General features: G+C 41.3%; 1 protein-coding gene across 3 annotated transcripts in view; it reads left to right on the top strand.

Moving 5' to 3' along the window:
- usp34 (ubiquitin specific peptidase 34) overlaps nt 1-19,956 on the top strand; it is a 55,668-nt gene that overhangs the window by 28,904 nt on the left and 6,808 nt on the right. The window contains exons 23-66 of one of the 3 annotated variants that reach the window (XM_080881320.1): nt 85-184; nt 329-491; nt 615-741; nt 850-1,000; nt 1,095-1,195; nt 1,374-1,589; nt 2,709-2,834; nt 2,942-3,064; nt 3,684-3,767; nt 3,848-3,934; nt 4,061-4,261; nt 4,363-4,445; nt 4,542-4,582; nt 4,673-4,797; nt 5,379-5,531; nt 5,798-5,902; nt 6,067-6,122; nt 6,302-6,606; nt 7,466-7,629; nt 7,712-7,777; nt 7,977-8,123; nt 8,482-8,538; nt 8,764-8,841; nt 9,286-9,380; nt 9,467-9,639; nt 9,726-9,876; nt 9,982-10,060; nt 10,144-10,197; nt 10,283-10,378; nt 10,473-10,537; nt 10,628-10,703; nt 11,149-11,196; nt 11,330-11,395; nt 11,509-11,589; nt 13,212-13,297; nt 14,318-14,486; nt 14,703-14,777; nt 14,973-15,124; nt 15,225-15,378; nt 15,486-15,530; nt 15,753-15,857; nt 17,295-17,442; nt 18,177-18,481; nt 18,600-18,929. In XM_080881320.1, the coding sequence (XP_080737446.1) occupies nt 85-184; nt 329-491; nt 615-741; nt 850-1,000; nt 1,095-1,195; nt 1,374-1,589; nt 2,709-2,834; nt 2,942-3,064; nt 3,684-3,767; nt 3,848-3,934; nt 4,061-4,261; nt 4,363-4,445; nt 4,542-4,582; nt 4,673-4,797; nt 5,379-5,531; nt 5,798-5,902; nt 6,067-6,122; nt 6,302-6,606; nt 7,466-7,629; nt 7,712-7,777; nt 7,977-8,123; nt 8,482-8,538; nt 8,764-8,841; nt 9,286-9,380; nt 9,467-9,639; nt 9,726-9,876; nt 9,982-10,060; nt 10,144-10,197; nt 10,283-10,378; nt 10,473-10,537; nt 10,628-10,703; nt 11,149-11,196; nt 11,330-11,395; nt 11,509-11,589; nt 13,212-13,297; nt 14,318-14,486; nt 14,703-14,777; nt 14,973-15,124; nt 15,225-15,378; nt 15,486-15,530; nt 15,753-15,857; nt 17,295-17,442; nt 18,177-18,481; nt 18,600-18,929 (5,412 nt within the window). Of the gene's footprint in view, nt 1-84; nt 185-328; nt 492-614; nt 742-849; nt 1,001-1,094; nt 1,196-1,373; nt 1,590-2,708; nt 2,835-2,941; nt 3,065-3,683; nt 3,768-3,847; nt 3,935-4,060; nt 4,262-4,362; nt 4,446-4,541; nt 4,583-4,672; nt 4,798-5,378; nt 5,532-5,797; nt 5,903-6,027; nt 6,123-6,301; nt 6,607-7,465; nt 7,630-7,711; nt 7,778-7,976; nt 8,124-8,481; nt 8,539-8,763; nt 8,842-9,285; nt 9,381-9,466; nt 9,640-9,725; nt 9,877-9,981; nt 10,061-10,143; nt 10,198-10,282; nt 10,379-10,472; nt 10,538-10,627; nt 10,704-11,148; nt 11,197-11,329; nt 11,396-11,508; nt 11,590-13,211; nt 13,298-14,317; nt 14,487-14,702; nt 14,778-14,972; nt 15,125-15,224; nt 15,379-15,485; nt 15,531-15,752; nt 15,858-17,294; nt 17,443-18,176; nt 18,482-18,599; nt 18,930-19,956 lie in introns of all 3 variants that reach the window. The other 2 variants (XM_080881319.1, XM_080881318.1) reach the window with 2 other exon arrangements.

The following is a 19,956-nucleotide window of genomic DNA, read 5'->3' as shown; positions in this document are numbered from 1 at the left end:
AAAGCATGTGATGCTCGTAATCAGACATGTTGTCTTCAGACACATTTGAGTAGATGCTTAATTGAGGAATGTCTGTGCCGCCAGCTGTGTGGGATGGACCAGCTGTGGGGGATCGCTCTGAGAGCTCAATCTGCTGATATCAGCCGCGCTGCTATACAGTACATCAACTCCTACTACATCAATGGTCAGTTTTTACTCACTGCACTATGATGAAGTCATATGCTTTGTTATGAAATTGTTGTTTTTGTTCTTCCGTACCAATAAGAACAAGAAGACTTTGAAAAATTGCTGATCTTAATCTATTAATTCTACTTTTGTGTGTCTCCAGCTGGTAAAACAGGACTGGAGAAGGAACAAGAGTTCATAAGGAAATGTATGGAGAGCCTCCTGATGGCTTCTGCCAACTTGGAGAAGGATGCCCACTCCAGTCTGACCAGCATTGAGAGGGGGTTGCTCATGCTCAAAACACACCTGGAGGCGTTCCGGCGCAGGTACACACACCTGGAATGTTTACATTATGAAAAACTCAGTGGTCAAAATCATTTTATATGGGGAAAAAAAAAAGGCAAACAAACAGTATTGCAGCACATCGTTTCGTCTCTGGTCTGTGGCAGGTTTGCTTACCACCTGCGACAGTGGCAGATCGAGGGGACGGGAATCAGCAGCCACCTTAAAGCTTTGAGTGACAAACAGTCTCTACCTCTTAGGATCGTCTGTCAGCCCGCCGGCCTGCCTGACAAGGTGACACTTTATTAAAAGCAAATAAGTCTTATTGCATAAATACTTATAATGTGCTTCTACAGTACAAGTCAAATGTTTGGACCCACTACCCATTACATATTTCTGCAGATGACCATTGAGATGTATCCCAGTGACCAAGTAGCTGACCTGCGAGCTGAGGTGACCCACTGGTACGAGAACCTGCAGAAGGAGCAGATGAACCATCAGGCTCAGCTGCAGGAATTTGGCCAGAGTGGCCGGCAGCCAGGAGACTTCCCAGGTCAGGTCCCTCCATAAAATATTCTCCCTTGCTTTTGTTTGTGTGTCAATGTGTGAGTGAGTCTGCTAGTGAAATGTTGTCTCGTGTTCTGCAGGTGGTTTGATGGGACCGGTCAGGATGATCTCTTCTGGTCATGAACTTACCACAGACTATGATGAGAAGACTCTGCATGAGCTGGGCTTTAAAGACATGCAGGTAACAGTTTGACTTCTCTTCTGTATAAGAAACGGCCAACAGTAGGACAGACTGCAGTTCAGCTCAAGTCTGAAAGATTGTTTTACATCTTTTAACGTTGTTGTCTAATCATGTAAATTTTGATTACATTTGTTCAGTGCAGATGAGTTTTATGAACCATCTTCTTATCTGATCCCAGATGGTATTTGTGTCTCTGGGAGCTCCACGGAGGGAGAGGAAGGGCGAGGGCATCCAATTGCCTGCCTCCTGTCTTCCACCTCCTCAGAAAGAGCACATTCCTATGCTACTGCTCCTTCAGGAGCCACATCTCACCACACTCTTCGACCTGCTGGAGATGCTGGCTTGCTTCAAACCACCCAGCCCAAACACAGAGAAGGTCCAGGAGAGCCCAGAGGTGGGTATTAGTTATGGAAGAACTCCTGAAGGGATGTATACATCATATGGCTGTTATATTGGCTAAAATGTATGGAAAATTGTATTTACTAGGTATAATATTAGACCACATGTAATAATGCAAAAGAGCAGGTATGAACTGAAACCCAGTTTGAGAGGTGAGGTCACTGAAACACAAACTGTTTTAAGGTGTACCTTTGATTTATGTTAGTTGATGTTCACAGTCATGTTCATCCACATGTATAACTACATTTGTGGGTAAGAGAGATGCCTCAAGTATGCAAAATGGTTAACATTTCTTGCCTTAGTATTAGAAATATGCTAGACTATTTATTTGTATTTAATTAATGCACAACACCATGTTGTCTAAGATGTTATGTTGCCACCTACTACTCACTGGTGTCATCCTTGGTTACTCCATCGCCTGAAGGCAGCATTGTCAGCGTGTTTCTGTGACAGGAAGTTGTAAACAGACAAATTTGAAAGTAAGACGGGTTCGACAGTTCTTTGGCTGAAAAAATGAACCGTTGCATGTAGGTGTTCAGGAGAAATTACATAAACTGACAAACGTGAAATGATATAAAAGCATTTAACTGGAACAAAGCATAACCAAATTCAGTACAGATGTGTTTATAAAATAACAAATAACAAAATGTTAAAACACTGTTTGATTTTGGAAGATCAGAATCATTGATTTCTTAAGGCTCTTGAATATGTCCTTTCCTAACTTTGTCCATGAGGGCTGTACTCAGTTTTGGCTATTTTCTTTCAGTTTTCGCAGACTACTTGACATAAATTCTGTTTAATCTGCAAGTAAATTAATCACCAGCCATTGCAGCCATTCCCCAACTCTCTGTGAATGATATTCAAGGTCTTTGATCTGTGCTTGTTGATCAATGGTGATGACAATTTGCATATTAATGATCAAGGAACTGAACTGACAGCCCATTGTTCACTCAGTCACTTTGATGAGTGACGAAACCTTTCTCCCACTGAGAACGCTACGTCCAGATGAATAGAATCAACCTTTAGGGATTTAGTTACCTGGATGAGCATCAAGACAGTCACCAGGAACATCCCTGCTAACTAAAGTTTTGTTTTGTTTTGTTGTTAAACTCAGAGCGCACGATGCGAGGAGCTTCACCTTCACGCAGAGAATTTGTCTCGTCGAGTTTGGGAGCTGCTCATGCTGCTTCCCACCTGTCCCAAAATGTTGCAGGCCTTCCAGAACATCTCAGATGATACGGTCAGTCATCCTGTTTAAATAAGGGCTCTTCAAGAGTTTGTTGTTGATCGCACAAACATAGAATAACTAAATTTGCTTTTAATTTTGTGTTTTTATTTTGTCTGAAGAATGGCGAGGGTTTGTGTTGGAAGGAGCTGCTGAGGATTAAAAGTCCTCACAAGCTGCTGTACGCTCTAGAGATCATCGAGGCTCTGGGAAAGCCCAATCGACGCATCCACAGAGAGTCAACAGTAAGACAGATAAAGGATTGATGGCCTCTTTCTGTCCGCAGGATCCGCTGCCAAGTGTGGAATCTGTAGATGTTAATATAGGGACACGAGTCGAGTTAAAACAAATTAACTAAGTGGTAGCACCATTACTGCGACTATAGTCTGACTGTAGACACTTTTGTTTTTTAAATTGAGGTACAACTTGTAATCCCAAATATATTTAAATGTAAAGTCACTAAAATCAATATGCTGGGTGCTCTGTACAGTACAGTGAAAAAAGTTTTTGCCCCTTTCTTTAAATATTTGTCACACTTAAATTTTTCAGATTGATAAATTGATAAAAAAGATAACCCAAGAAAATATAAAAATAAATTTTTAAATCATGAGTTCATTTTTGAAGGGAAAAAAGCTATACAAGACTTACGTAAAAAAGTAATTGGCCCTTAAATCCAGAAAAGTTTGGGTAGTTTCTTTCCCCCTATTTGGACTAAAGCCGGCATTAAAAACATTCCATAAATAATGATACTTTTACAGTGCAATGCGTGTTTCATGGAGAACTTGGCATCATCGTTTCAAAAACGTAAAATTGTGTTAGTGACAGTATTACTATTTTACTTAGTTCTTGCTTGTTCGTTCCCAGGGCAGCTATAGTGACCTGTATCCAGACTCGGACGACTCCAGTGAGGATCAGATAGAAAACAGCAAAAACACCTGGAGCTGCAAGGTACAGCACAACACTAACTCAAGCAGGATGGAAATCAAATTCCTCTCAATCCTGGCTTTAATTGTCTTCTTCTTCTTTAGTTTGTTTCATCTGGAGGTTTACAGCTGCTTTTGGAAATTTTTAATTCGGGCATCCTCGAACCCAAAGACCAAGAATCCTGGACAGTGGTGAGACAGTTTAGTCTACCTTTGTCATTTTCTACATTTTCAGTAGATAGTAGATGTATTTTATGAGCATATTATTGGACAGACTAATATAAGTAAGTGTTTGGTTTGATGTCCTTTTATCTATAGTGGCTGCTGGACTGTCTGGCCTGCCTGCTGAAGCTGATCTGCCAGTTTGCTGTAGACCCTGCAGACTTGGATTTAGCCTACCACGATGTCTTCTCCTGGTCAGGCCTCTCCGACAGCCAACGTAAAAGGGCATGGCCAGGCAAATCGCGCAAATCCACTGTAGATCATGGCAAAGGCCTGCACATCCCTCGACTGACTGAAGTAACTATTCCAGCTGACTTGTAATGCTTTGTAGCAGAAACTGCCAACAGGACGTTTCTGACTTCTGGATCTTTATCATCGGCTCTTCTGTCTGTTCGCAGGTGTTCCTCAGCCTTGTTCAAGGCACCAACCTGATCCAGCGACTAATCAATGTGGCCTACACTTACGACAACCTTGCACACAGGTTTGCCATACAAAAGCTCAAAAATGTGTTCTTTACTTTTAAATGGACAGCATAGTTGACATGTTTGTTGTTGTTTTTGTTTGTTTTTGTTTGCAGAGTTCTGAAGGCTCAGTCTGACCACAGGTCTCGACACGAAGGTAAGGATTTTACATTTTCAGACGGTGATCATGCTAAAAATGTTAAAAGAAGTAAGCTGGTGGAGTGTGACAGTAATGTTTTACCCACAGTGACTCACTATTCCATGTGGCTGCTGGTGAGCTGGGCTCACTGCTCTTCAACAGTGAAATCCAGTCTGGCTGACAGCGACCACCTGCACGACTGGCTGAAAAAACTCACCCTCCTGATTCCTGAGGTGAGTCTAACATCCACAGCTCCATCACAAGTCAAGAGATATTAATTTACTCCATAAAAAGGTAGAAGTTTTCTTAATGGTCTTGTGATGTTGTATGACCGTATAGATGGATCATTTTTGTGCTTTCTTGAGCTCTCAGTAGCATTTTACCGGGACAATGGATGTCAAAAATATTAATCCTTAATCCTCAGGTGGACTTTAAAAATCATTCACATCTAAACTGGTCCCAGTCACACCTCTGTTAAAATGTTCATGAATTTTGTTCCAGACTTGTTTTAGAAATCTTTATAACACTCAATTCAGTTGTTTTTGTAATTACTATTACAGCCTGATGAGGGCGACAAGTTCACATTTCTTTGAGGATAATTTATGCAATTCAGTTGTTTGTGATACCTGAATGCTTCAAGTTTGTTTCATACTTCTGTCGGGTCCTCGCCGTATTAGCAGCAGGGCAGTAGAGCACAAGCAAGAGCCAGTTGGGAATTTTTACAATTGTGGTTCAGACTTTAGTCGTTTAATCAGCATGTCAGTATGCTTCACTTTATCATCATTTTGTTGAGGTGCGTTGTTTTTCTTTGTAGCCGGCAGTGAGACACGAGGCATGTAATGGCCTGTACAAGTTGTCTCTGTCAGGTCTGGAGGGAGGAGAGTCCATCAACAGATCCTTCCTACTGCTCGCCGCCTCCACACTGCTCAAGTTCCTGCCTGACGCCCAGGCCCTCAAACCACTAAGGGTAGGTCTCGCACTCAAGTAGCTCAGCCTCTTAAAGTACTGGAAGCGGTACGCTTGTCAGTACTCCTCAGAGGCAACGTTGGACTCAGTTTGACCTTTGCTACTTTGAATCTGGTTTGTTTCTACTAAGCCTTGTTTCTCACATTGGTTTAATGCAGCAGAACCTGACATGCACTCTATTAGATCACATCATGAGACTTTAAGAGTTGATGAATTAACGTTTCATTGGGATGTTCTTAAGCAGTAACTGTGCATTTATATTTGCAGGTCGAAGACTATGAAGAGGAGCCTCTGTTAAGGACGGGCTGTAAGGAATACTTCTGGCTGCTCTGCAAACTCATCGATAACATCCACGTTAAAGATGCGAGCCAGGTGGGAACTTCAAACCACAATGCTGATGATCATACCAACCTGTTGATTTAGTAGATTTGAGTTTGTAGTAACGTTTTGATTTTGGTATTGAGCTGCTGCTAGTATTGATCTGTTTGAACTCACAGAAGGTCTCTCCCTCTCTGTCGCTGGCCGGCTCGATGCAGACCACCCTGCTGGACCTGGATGCTCTTGCCCGACATCTTGCCGACTGCATTAGGAGGTTTGATTGTCACAAACTGAATTTTATGCTCCGTATACAAAGATTTAAAGGATGTTTGCATTTTGCTGAAAGTTCATGCTGACAATATTACTGATGGCAGTGGCTTTTAAAATTAAACCAAATGGCAAATTTCTACAATTGATACTGCTTTGATGTAAACATAACTCTTTCACTTCCAGCCGTGAGATCTTGGACCAACAAGATGGAACAATCGAAGACGATGGCCTGACAGGGCTCCTTCGTCTTGCCACCAGCGTCCTCAAACACAAGCCTCCTTTTAAGTTCTCCCGTGAGGGGCAGGAGTTTCTGAGGGATGTCTACAACCTCCTCTTCCTCCTCCCCAGTCTGGTTGACCGTGCTCAGCCCAAGTGCAAGTCCCACGCTGCAAGGGCCGCCGCCTATGATCTGTTGGTGGAGACGGTGAAGGGCTCGGTAGAAAACTATCGGCTGCTCCATAATTGGGTCATGTCTCAGCACATGCAGGGTGAAGAGCTTCACTTTTTGATTACTTTTATTTGGTAGTGCTCTTTCTGTAGTTTATTTTACTTCTGTGTACTGTGTTTCTGTCTGTATATGCAAGCTACACTCTGTGTCAGTAGTCCTCTAGGTCAGTGATCTGACTCAATGTAAGCTTTGCCACAGTGAATCCAGTCTTCTTCTACAAGACATTGACCCACAATTGGGACTAATGCTGAAGAGACTGGGACACTTTTTGTTGTGAAAGAGTTTTAAAGAGCACTATGAGCTGAAACTACAAAGCTCTACAGAAGTGCAGAATCCTATCATTATTTTAAACTTAATTTTAGATATGTTTTTACACCATGCCTAATTTTAATCATAGCTTTAACAACCAGATTACCAGACTGTTCTCCAAGTTTAGTTTGTTTTAAGGCCATCTGTAATTATGTCAGAAAAGGTTTTGGGCGAGTTGGAAATTCCATTTGCAACCCAATAATACATAGGTGTCAGACTTTGGCCCGCAGCGTAATTACATTTGGCCTGCGAAGCCACACCAAATGACTATCAGAGCTGGCCTACTGGTATTATACAGCTAATATATATAGTTTAGTATTAAGCTTTGCTTGTTCCATATTCAGTTTTTCAGCAAAACCTGTTTGAGTCCATAAGAAAAGATTCATTCTTATATCTGGAGGAAGATTCCCCCCCCCCCCCCCCCCCCCCCCAATAAATATTAACGTTAGCCCGCGACTTTGTTCCAGTTTTGGCCCACTGTGTATTTGAGTTTGACACCCCTGCAATAATGCAACTGCCAGTTTGAATAATTTAATAAAAGGACAGGTGTGACACAGAACTCAAACTTTCTTTTAATCTTTTGCTTCTAGGCTCTCATGCTCCATACAAGTGGGACTACTGGCCCCATGACGACGTCCGGGCTGAGTGCCGCTTCGTGGGTCTGACCAACCTGGGAGCAACATGCTACCTGGCCTCTACCATTCAGCAGCTCTATATGATCCCTGAGGCCCGCCAGGCTGTCTTCACTGCCAAGGTCAGTATCTGAAAGATTGTTACAATAACGTCATTAAAATTCAAATGGCACACAGGTCCTCACCCTCTGTGTTTGCGTGCAGTACGCTGAAGATATCAAACACAAGACAACACTGCTGGAGCTGCAGAAGATGTTCACATATCTCATGGTGAGTTTTGATTTTCCTTTTAGTCCTTCCCTTCTGTCTGTCGTATTTGTTTAAAACTACAGTCACTAGTAGAGTAACTTTTAACACCCGTTCAGTTTCTGAAGATCTGGACGATTGGACTTTTTTTCTGAGCACCACAGACGGCAAAATCAGAAGGTTTGGTGAGATGGATTATCTGTGTTAATCTGTGTGTTTTCAGGAGAGTGAGAGAAAAGCATACAACCCCCGGCCATTTTGTAAAACCTACACAATGGACAAACAGCCTCTTAACACCGGCGAGCAGAAAGACATGACAGAGTTCTTCACCGACCTCATCACCAAGATAGAAGAGATGTCCCAGGAGCTGGTGAGCATACATCTTTACATACACACAAATTATATATTTAATGCTTTAAAGGATTCAAACACTAATTTCCAGATTGGAGCAGGTGCCACTTATTACTGATCTTCATAAAACCTTTAGTGTTCATCTCTGCCATTCAGAAAATCACAATAATCTCTCTATAGCACTATACATATTAAGAAGTAGATTGTTTGTATAAAAAGTACATATCCAAATAAGATGTTGTTATTATACAAATGATGACCACAAATATTATGCAATATTAAAGATAATTTTAAGAGCATGAGTAATAGTTCAGGCATCATAGTACATGTTAAAGTTGATTAATAAGCTGATGTATCTTAATTATCTACGTTGACAGAAAAACACAGTGAAGACTCTGTTTGGAGGTGTCATCACCAACAATGTGGTGTCTCTGGTGAGTGCGGGAATTGATTTTGAAAGGAGGAATATTAAATTGAAGGAAAACTGTTTTGAGAACAACAAAGCACAGCTGAATTTCGTGTTTATTTTAATACCTCACACAAATGTAGTTATTTTTAAAACTACAAAGGTTACAGTAGATGAGTTAAGGGTTCCACAGACTCAGCGTGAGGTACATTTTCTGCCATTGTTTTTTCTCACTGTTCTGTGTCTCCCACAGGACTGTGACCATGTCAGTCAGACTGCAGAGGAGTTCTACACAGTCAGATGTCAGGTGGCAGACATGAAGAACATCTATGTGAGTGGGGCGAAAATGTTACGCAAGTTTGAAGCTCACCTGTGATTCTTACAGCTTCAGTGGAGATCAACCTCTGCCACATAAACAGTCCTGCACAAACCACAATGGTTCTGAAAAGTGCAGTCCATTTTTGTTTTTTTATATACAGAAATCTTGTATGTAAATGATACTCATTAGAATAAAAAAGAAGAATAAAGCAGGGTTGCTACCATATACCGATGCAGTATGGTTCAGCTTCCATCAGTTTCATATTCAGGCCCAAAATGAGTTAAATGCTCATCTTGAGGGTTTAGAAAAAGCCATTGCTCAACAAGGAGTGATGTCACATGCATCTTTTACCAACTAAGAGAGAAAACACAAACTTTTGTCTTTTGTTCTCTAAACCAAAGTGCACTGCAGACTTTTCCTTCTTTGATGTATTTGTGCTTTGTTATCTTTCCTCAGGAGTCTCTGGATGAAGTGACCATCAAAGACACCCTGGAGGGTGACAACATGTACACCTGCTCACAGTGTGGAAAGAAGGTCCGCGCAGAGAAAAGGTCAGAACGATTTAAAATCCTGAAAAAAATAATGCCCCTCTCTCAACACAGTGTCTCACCATGTCTCACTGTGTCTCTGTACACAGGGCCTGCTTTAAGAAACTGCCTCGCATCCTGAGCTTCAACACAATGAGATACACCTTTAACATGGTGACCATGATGAAGGAGAAGGTCAACACCCACTTCTCCTTCCCCCTGCGCCTCGACATGACGCCTTACACTGAGGATTTCCTCATGGGCAAAGGGGAGCGCAAAGAGGGTTAGTTTCTGTTCACCCAGTCGGACATTTATTGTGTATTGATGATTGTAATTGACTCTTCAAGTGTTGCCTTCCATGGGCCTCAGGTTTTCGAGAGGAGGGTGAAGCAAAGGTCACAGAGAGCTATGAGTATGACCTCATTGGCGTCACTGTGCACACGGGCACAGCAGATGGCGGCCATTACTACAGCTTCATCCGGGACATTGTCAACCCCCATGCCTACAAGAACAATAAATGGTGATGGATGATGCATATTAAAGTTTTAATAATCAGTCTTTAAACCCAAAAAGTGAGTGACTGTCATAGGACGCCACCATCTCAAAGGTTTATCTTGTCCTCCAGGTACCTTTTCAATGATGCAGAGGTAAAACCCTTTGACTCAGCTCAGCTGGCCTCTGAGTGCTTTGGTGGAGAGATGACGGTATGAGCGAGAGTTGCAAGATAAATACTACCACTTAATTCCACGTGTAATCTCTAATTTCACCTACTTTATTTATCTTTTAGACTAAAACCTACGACTCTGTCACTGACAAGTTTATGGACTTCTCCTTTGAGAAGGTGAGAATTTCTGGTCCATTTTTGTAGTTTTTATCCTCTGTGTTTGATCCAGAAGGTAACAATGAAATGATAATCAAACTTTCAGACACACAGTGCCTACATGCTCTTCTACAAGAGAGTGGAACCGGAGGATGACAATGGGAAGGACTTTAGTTTTGATGTCTCTCCTGATCTACTTGAGGTACTGACTGTGCTTTTTTTCTTTTAAACGTAGCAGATCTCTGTGCATTACTCCTATTAAATCCCTTATTTAAATGTCCAACTCTCTCTTTCAGTGGATTTGGCACGACAACATGCAGTTTCTGCAGGATAAAAACATATTTGAACACACCTACTTTGGGTGAGCATAAATCAGTTTGTATTTTTGGTCACATCTTATTGGCCTTTTTGATCACTACTCACTCAATGGCACGACTTGTCATTGTTTCAGCTTCATGTGGCAGCTCTGCAGCAGCATCCCCAGCACCCTGCCAGACCCCAAAGCTGTCTCCCTCATGACTGCCAAGGTGAGAAGTAATACAAGCATTTAGCTATTATTTTCTGGCTTTTATTGACTTGAAACCTGGATTTTTGAGAAAATGTATAAACTGTAATTGTGCGAATTACTTTTTAAAATAAAAAGACTTTTTTGTTTTCACTTTACTACTACAAAAGTACTAAAAATGGAACAGTTCTCTCTTAAAATAAGGAAACTAGCTCCTTCCTAGCTACTTTGGGTTTTGGATAAAACACACTGGAATAACAGCTGGCTGAAGCCCAATCTAGAAAATGAAAATGGGTAAAAGTTTCTGCATCTTTTACTCAGAAAGATGTTATTTTAATCTATTTTCTAACTGACCGCATTTTCTAAAAATATTTATACCATGCTGCGTGATGTCACTGATTTGCAATGCTAATTAGTTTAACTAAAACTTGCTTTTCTACTGTTGTTTTTTCCCCTTTCATTTGCAGCTCAGCACATCCTTTGTCCTTGAGACTTTCATTCACTCCAAGGAGAAGGTAATGCACACTCATCCTTATCACTGTTATCATTTTCTGAGTGTTGTTAATTTGTAAAGATAAGTAGAAAGAAAGGGGAGGAGGAAGGAAGTTACTGATAGACTGTTAATCCTTTCTGCTCTGCTACCTCCAGCCCACCATGCTGCAGTGGATTGAACTGCTGACCAAACAGTTCAACAACAGCCAGGCCGCCTGCGAGGTTTGAGTTTTAAACCTTTTTTATTCTGGTGATTACAGCAAAGTAAATGGATACTGTGAATAAACTTTTTTCTTTTTTTTGCACAACCTTTGATCATTATTTTTCTGTTTCAGTGGTTTTTAGACCGGATGGCTGATGACAACTGGTGGCCGATGCAGATCCTAATAAAGTGTCCCAATCAGATTGTCAGACAGGTCAGGGACAAGTCATAAAACATCACTGTACACAAAACAAACCTCAAAAAACAACAACATTCACAATACTGAAACTGGACTAATGTGCTCAAAAATACTAATTGTGTAGCTAAAGGGGAAAAAATGATGTGGCACGACGGAAGGATAGCAGCAAGAGTGAAAGGATGTATGGTTTGGAGAAGGTGGCTCTGACCTAAAAGACAGGCAGAGCTCGACGTAGTGGAAGATTAGAAAACTAGACAGGCAAGACTGAGAATGTTTAGACATGTGCACATATGGGTAGGGATGGGTATTGATAAGATTTTAACGATTCGATTCCTTATCGATTCTCTTATCGATTCTTTTTTTTTTTAAAAAGGAAAACACTAAGGTCAATTAGCTCAGAACTGTGTTTTATATCTTCTCTTTGAACAAGATAGAAATTTAGGAGTAACATGGCCTTACAAACCCAACAGTGAGATCTTAAGAGATCCACAGCCTACGGCTCTTCAATGGGGTGTCACAGGGTCCCCAGGAAAAAAAATGTATATGTAAAATAATAAAATAAATATTCTTCTGTAGCAATAACAAAGTTTAACATAAATTATTCTGTAGCAATTACACAAGAATATCCAGTAATGTCCTGCCTACAATTAAACACATTCACTTACCAAAGTGAAATCGGGGGCATCTGCTGTGGCAAATGGGTGGAAGCCTTTGACCACAAACTTAGACACTGCTGGGTGACATTCGTCTATCCTGGCCTGAAAGGAGATGCTACCGGTAGACTGCAGCGACAACTGCCAGCATCTGAGCCAGCCAGACTCTGTCTCTCTCATCATGGTTATCTAAATGCACAGTAATAGCAGGTTTTGTAATAAGGTAAATCGCGCTAACATAATATGCAATGCTAATTGATTAGTTACCTGCAGTATTAACGGGAGAGGACGTGGAAACGCTACCGCTGCTGCTGGGTTGAGCTTCGCTAGTCCGGAGCGGATCAAAAACACGACATTCGTTGAAAGCAATCGCGTGTTTTTTGAGCAAATGCTTTTGCATATTCGTAGTGTTTCCTCCCTTTGATGAAATCTCTACTTTGCAAGTATTGCACGTTGCCCTGTTGTCATCCTTTCTCATAAAGTGTAACCAAACTTTTGAGCGTTTGTGCCGCTCAGGCGCCGTGTTTCCTACTGGGTAAAAGACGCTACTCAACGTGATGACGTCATTCGGGGCGACTGGAATCGATAAGGGAATCGTTTTTAAAAGTGGCAAACGATTCCAAGGAATTGAAACAGTGGGAACCGGTTCTCAACAAGAACCGGTTTTCGATACCCATCCCTACATATGGGACAGTGGATATATTGGATCCCAGGCAGGAGTTAAAGGGGAAAAAACAGAAGGTTCATTTATGTAGTGAACGAAGACACAGGCAGATGTGTGATTCTAAGAAAAGGGTTAGATTGAGGTGGAGGAGACAGTACTACACCAAAACGACTCAAAAGTACTTATATTTTATTTTTCCCCAATGTTTATAGCTATATTGTAACTCTTTTTACGTCATTCTGAACTTATTGTCAGTGGAAGTTTGTCTTTAAATTGACTTTTAAATGTAAATTTTCTTGTTTTAATTTGTTGTCTTCCAGATGTTCCAGAGGTTGTGTATTCACGTTATCCAGAGGTTGCGGCCAGTTCATGCTCATCTCTACCTGCAGCCTGGCATGGAGGATGGGTATGTCACTCATTATTGTGGGACAGGTTTCCCTGATCAAAACATTTTCTCCAAGATTAGGAGTCTCAAAGTCTTCCATTAAGGCCTTTTCACACCGAACATGCAAAGTCTGTGCAAATATTTTGTGCATTAAAAATAGTTTTCAACTAAACCATTCTTAATGTAGCTGTTCATGTAAATTCACTAGACAAATTATTATTATTATTATTATTATTATTATCCAAATAATAGATCTGACCAACTGGATGACTGCATTTGGCAGCAAGTGCGCTCCTATGACGATTCGTGCATCGGTACTGAATGTACACTGATAGTTCTCTTTCATAGCATTCATTTCGTGTCTCACTATGAGACTGCCTCCTGCGAGACTTCATCAGAAGCTTAAATGCCATTACGCCAGACGTTACCGCAGGGGTGGGGGAACTCTGGGCCTCAAAGGCCGGTGTCCTGCAGGTTTTAGATGTGTCCTTGATCCAACACAGCTGATTGAAATGGCTAAATTATGCCTTACAGGCTGGCTAAGTGACACCCATGTCAGGAGGGACTAGTGCCTCCCTGTATAATAGGCTGACATAGCGTTAATGTCATTCAAAAACCTCTTCTCGCTTTTCGGAAGGAACCGAAAGCCTTTAAGATTGTATCATTTTGTTTATTTTACTTCTTTTCCTACTGGGATAAAGATCAAATAAAGCAAAAATAAGAAAACAATCGACCACACTGTTACTTAAAACACTGGCCCAGAATTTTACAGTTCATCCCTGCTATCTTTATTGCTTAGCAACACAACCCACTTAAATCTCATGTGGTACATTTTTGCCATGCAAGGTGTGCAGCACAAACACAGTGTTGTGTCTGTGAAATCAGATGGCCACACAGATCCAAGCAGGAGCTATGTGTCACTCAGTGTCTGTGCCACACTAGACTCTGAGAAAAAAAACTTGTGGCTCCACATGAACTAAAGAGTTTAGATGTGTCATTAGATACCTCAGTCTCAGAACCTCTGCTCCTGTGTCTGTTCAGCTCTGACGACATGGATGGGCCAGTGGAGGATATCGGCAGCCGGTCCTGTGTCACTCGCTTTGTTAAGACCCTCCTCTCTATCATGGAGCACGGCGTCAAGCCTCACAGCAAACACCTGACTGAGTACTTCGCTTTTCTGTATGAGTTTGCCAAGATGGGCGAGGAGGAGGTAAATTGAGTTTTGCAGCCTGAAATCACTTAGTGTGGAAAAAAAAAAAAAAAAAGAAACCTGACACTATTTTGCTTTTTCTTTGGGTCTTTCTTCTCAGCTAACAGTTGACACAGCATGATTTTGAGTCCTTTTTTAGTTTCATAAATGTGGTTTGGTTATTTTCCCCCTTCCTTGTTAAAAACGATTAATATTTTTTGTGTTTTGTGTCCACAGAGTCAGTTCCTGTTGTCACTACAAGCCATTTCTATCATGGTGCATTTCTACATGGGAACAAAAGGCCCTGAGAATGTAAGCTTACACACTGCTTATATTTCACAACTCATTTATTTACAGTAATATTATCAAAGAGAGATTTAATCTGAATGGTTCTGTTTCTTTGTAATATTTGTCTTTTTTAAATGAAGTAACACCCAGCCTGTAGTTATATTGTGTTTAGAAGACATGACCTAATTATAAGAAGGACCTAACCAACGTCCTTCTCAGCCTCAGGTAGAGGTGCTGTCAGAGGAGGAAGGAGAGGAGGAGGACGAGGAAGAAGACATCTTGTCTCTGGCTGAAGAAAAATATCGTCCTGCAGCTTTGGAGAAGATGATCGCACTCATTGCTCTGCTGGTGGAGCAGTCTCGCTCTGAGAGGTGAGAGTATACAACATGCATGCATTTTTCTGTTTAGATTCATTCTCATTAGAATTAAGCATTCAAGCAGCCACTGCGTTCTCCTCTCCTCTCTGTCCAGACATCTGACTCTGTCCCAGAGCGACATGGCAGCGCTGACTGGAGGGAAGGGCTTCCCTTTCCTCTTCCAGCACATCAGAGATGGCATCAACATCAGGCAGACCTGTAACCTCATATTTAGCCTCTGTCGCTATAATAACCGGCTGGCTGAACATGTATGTTTGTAGGAAATGGACTGAGTAAATGTTGCAATGACTGCCACCTATACAAGTGTAAAATGCATCCATTTTAATTTTCTCATGTTGAATGCTTCTCTCTGCAGATTGTGTCGATGCTCTTCACCTCGATTGCAAAGCTGACTCCTGAGGTAAGCACCACAGAAATGAAACTGGGCTTAAAATCACCTTTATTTGAAAAAACAATCGAATCTAGCCTTTGTTCATTTTGTTTTCCTGAATAGATAGAAACTGAACTTCTGTCTATTCACGTTTGTTAACTTGCCTTTGTAATAACGCTTAATAAACCATTTAAAAATATGGTGTAGTGATACAAAAATGATTTTTCATGACCCCCCCTTAAATTCTGTTAGGCTGCCAATCCTTTCTTCAAGCTGCTAACAATGTTGATGGAGTTTGCGGGTGGACCTCCGGGGATGCCTTCCTTTGCTTCCTACATTCTCCAAAGGATCTGGGAGGTAAACCCTGACACACTAATATTTTCCATTTGTTTAGATCTAATAAAAGGATTTAATGTAATATGTAGTTATCATTATCAAAAGAAAACCTCTCTGGGTTTTGTTAAATACAGGTCTTCAAAAAGTTGATCAAATGTCATTTACTAGAAATAATATTAGTTATAATTTTGGTGCTTTGCCAAAATTTGATCCTTTTAGGCTGGACAAAACTATACTGCATAAAAATATGGTTTCCTTTGTTTATAGTTCAATAGTTGCTTCCAACGTTCATTTCAACATTTCAGGTTGCTCAGAAAATTTCTGTTTCTGGCTTTGTTATAACCCCAAATCACTATTTTAATGATTTGGGGTTTTTTAACCATAATTCCATGCATGGATGTGTCAAAGATGTACCTGGGTCATGTGGGAGTTTACACGTGCTTTGTAGACTTGAGCCTCATCCCTCAGGTGATTCTGTACAAGGTCCTTACAGAATAGTGGGTGTCTGGCTGATATTTAGGAGCTATTAGATCCCTGTACGAGTGCAGCGAGAGCTTGATCTGCATTACTGGCAATAACTCGTTCTTTTCGGTGGGTGTGGGATTTTGCTCCGGCTGCCCTTTGCCCCTAATTTCTAGGCGTAGCCAGATGGTGGAATCGCAGCTCTGGTTTTTGCAGATGATGTGGTTCTGTTGGCTTCATCAGGTTGGGGCTTCCACCTTGCACCAAGCGTTTCATAGCAGATTGAGGCAATGGTTCTCAGCTGGATAGGGGTGGAATTCCCACTCTGGCTCAGGGACAAGTTGCTGCACTAAGTAGATCAATTTAAGTATTTCTGGTTCACGAGTGAGAGTAGAGTATAGCAGGAGATTGACAGACTGCCGATTTATCAGTTGATCTATGTCCCCACCCTCACGTATATGACCAAATGAATGAGATTGCAGATACAAGCAGCAGAAATTAATTCTCTCCAAAGGGTGGCTGTGCTTTCTCTCAAGGAGGGGTGAGAAATTCAGTCATTTGCAAGGCACTCAGAATAGAGTTACGATTTTTCCACATTGAAAGGACCCAGCTGAGGTGGTTTGGGCATGTCCTACCAGGATAAGGTCCTGAGGTGTAGGCCCAGGGCATCCTGGAGAGAGTTCCCCTGGATGAGCTGGAGGATGTGACTTTGAACACGGGCTTCTGGGTTTCTTTGCTTGGGCTACTGCCCTTGTGACCCAGCCCTAGATAAGTGGTGGAAGATGGATGAATGGAATGAGATCCATACATGTAGTTGCAACTGGTTTACATCTTATTTATCAATAAAGTAAACTTGCACCACATGCAGGATCAAAAGTCAATAAAACCAAACAGAAAAAATTAGGTCAGTGTTTAGGATTGCCATTTTAAAATGAATATACTGCTTATAAAGTCCTTATTAAATATATGCTGTCTCATCTGTGTGCCTCCTGTCAGGTGATTGAGTACAATCCATCCCAATGTCTGGACTGGCTGGCTGTGCAGACTCCCAGGAACAAACTGGCCCACAGCTGGGTGCTGCAGAACATGGAGAACTGGGTAGAACGCTTCCTGCTGGCACACAACTATCCCCGAGTCCGCACGTGTAAGGGCCTCTGCATTGTCTCATTGTATTTAGTTTCATGTTCTTTTTTTTAACAAACACTCAACAGGGAGTTAAACCAACTACGAATGAAAAGACATTGTGCCAGTGTTTAAAAAGGTGGATTAAATTCTGAAAACTGAGAACTTTAGAAGCCAAAACAAATATAACGTTAAGTTTTTAAAAAAAAATGCTAATTATTAAATTAAACAGCCCTTTAGTGTACACAACCCAATTTTTACTTTGACTATATAGATATACATTCTTCCTTTATTGTTAATGTAAATAGAACTTTACTAATAGTGTAACCTGCTTCTTAAAATAGCCAGGGCTCTCACAGAAAAGAATCTCAAGATTAAATATGATGGTTAAATAAAGATGGTTAAAGAGATTTGCATGATTCACATTTCCTCATTAGTCTTACAGTGGCTGTTGCTGCAGCACTAAGTTCATCCATTGTCGAAATGAGCGGTTTTAGCTCCCTGTAAGCTAAATTTCTTCTGATTGGGCTTCTGTATTGACTACCAGAGCGATGTCTGAGATGACCAAAAAAAATATCTGCAAACTATGAGACCATTCAAGTCCAAAAAAACTCAAGCCTGTTTAATAAGAGCAGAGCATTCTGTCAATAATGAAAAGACCACCTTTAAAAACATGTTTAAATTAACATGAGGTACCACTGCAGCCACAGTAGTCCTTTGTTTATGATAGCAGTTAACTCTCTCTTCTCCCTCTAGCTGCTGCATACCTCCTGGTCTCCCTCATCCCCAGCAACTCCTTTCGACAGATGTTCCGCTCCACACGCTCCCTCCACTTGCCGACCCGTGAGCTCCCACTGTCCCCCGACACCACCGTGGTTCTCCACCAGGTCTACAACCTGTTGCTAGGGCTGCTGGGACGTGCCAAGCTGTATGTGGATGCCAGTGTTCATGGTACTACCAAACTGGTGCAGTATTTCAGCTTCATGACTTACTGCCTCATCTCCAAGACGGAGAAACTCATGTTCTCTGGCTACTTCATGGACCTCTGGAACCTCTTCCAGGTACATCTTTCTTTGACTGCGAAGATATTTTTAAAGATTTGTACCGATTGTACACTTCAATGTGCGTGTCCGAGTCTTAGGTGCAGAATTTAGAACTTTTTTTCTTTCACGTTTTCAGCCGAAACTGTCAGAGCCAGCCATTGCAACCAACCACAATAAGCAGGCACTGCTGTCCTTCTGGTACAACGTTTGTGTGGATTGTCCGGAGAACGTCCGGCTAGTGGTGCAGAACCCTGTGGTGACCAAAAACATTGCCTTCAACTATATCTTGGCTGACCACGATGACCAGGAGGTGGTGCTATTCAACCGCGGCATGCTCCCTGCCTACTATGGCATCCTGCGCATGTGCTGCGAGCAGTCGACTGCTTTCACCCGCCAACTAGCATCACACCAAAACATCCAGTGGGCCTTCAAGAACTTGACTCCACATGCCAGCCAGTATCCAGGGGTGAGAGGACAGTCAGACTTCTAGCAGTGATGTGACTTTATTGTCCATAGCACTTTGAAAATTCCCCACCTAAAAGCAAAACATAAAGGAAGTCTTTAATTGTTAACCCTTTAAAGCCGGTCGGAGCGGGCACGCTCCTTTTTGCGTAACTATTTTTAAATCCCAGTAGCACTGCAACCGTGTAAGCTAGCGCAATAATTTGTTTTGCATATGAAACCGGAGGAGTTGTACTTACATCTGATGCCATCAGTTTGTCCTCGGTCACGGTTGCCTTCCACATAAAGCTTTGCAAAAATTGCATAAAAAGCGCTTGCAGGAACAAAAACATAATATTCCAGAAACACGCTTTGCCGATCCGATCAGCTGTTCGTAACACTTCCCACAGTGAAACAGACGTCAGCGCGAACTATCGCATGTCCACCATTTCCTGGCCGAAACCAGAAGTGACGTCATTTTCGCGGAAAATGTAGTTTTTTATTTGTAGGCCTTAAGAGCCTATACTGGTGTTTTTATAAGTCATGTTTGACTTTATGCTTTTCTGAATAGTTGCTGGGATGCTTAGAACTCGAATTGCACTGCTGGAAATAGTTTATTTTGATGCACCTGCTGTTTTCTTTGCAAATTTGCATCATAGGATTGTTTTTCGTTTTTCCTGCAGTATATAAAAAATGGTGTATCTCCAAAATAAAACTATGAAGACACTAAAAATAAATTTCTATTCTATTTTTTTGCAACTTTTTTGTATTTAAAGTTTTGAGGGATAAGCCTCTTAAATTTCTCCAAGTAGAAATATATGTAAAAAAAACAAAAACGATTTTCAATTTTTTTGTAGTTTATTGCACTTTTTTGCAATTAATGTAGTTACTATGGACTTAATGCAGACATATTATTAAAATCTGGGCTATAACAGTTGTATTGATGTATAGCAACTTGAAATGCTCCCAAAAATGGCACTACAGCATGTAAAAATATAAAGTAAGCTCTGGCGGACTTGGTTCTATGGTAGGTCTTAAAGGGTTAAAGATCT

The sequence above is a fragment of the Rhamphochromis sp. 'chilingali' genome (assembly GCF_963969265.1).
Source record: "Rhamphochromis sp. 'chilingali' genome assembly, chromosome: 4".
Lineage (NCBI taxonomy): Eukaryota > Metazoa > Chordata > Actinopteri > Cichliformes > Cichlidae > Rhamphochromis > Rhamphochromis sp. 'chilingali'.
The sequence above is the reverse complement of the archived record's forward strand: the minus strand, read 5'-3'. Positions and strand labels throughout refer to the sequence as shown.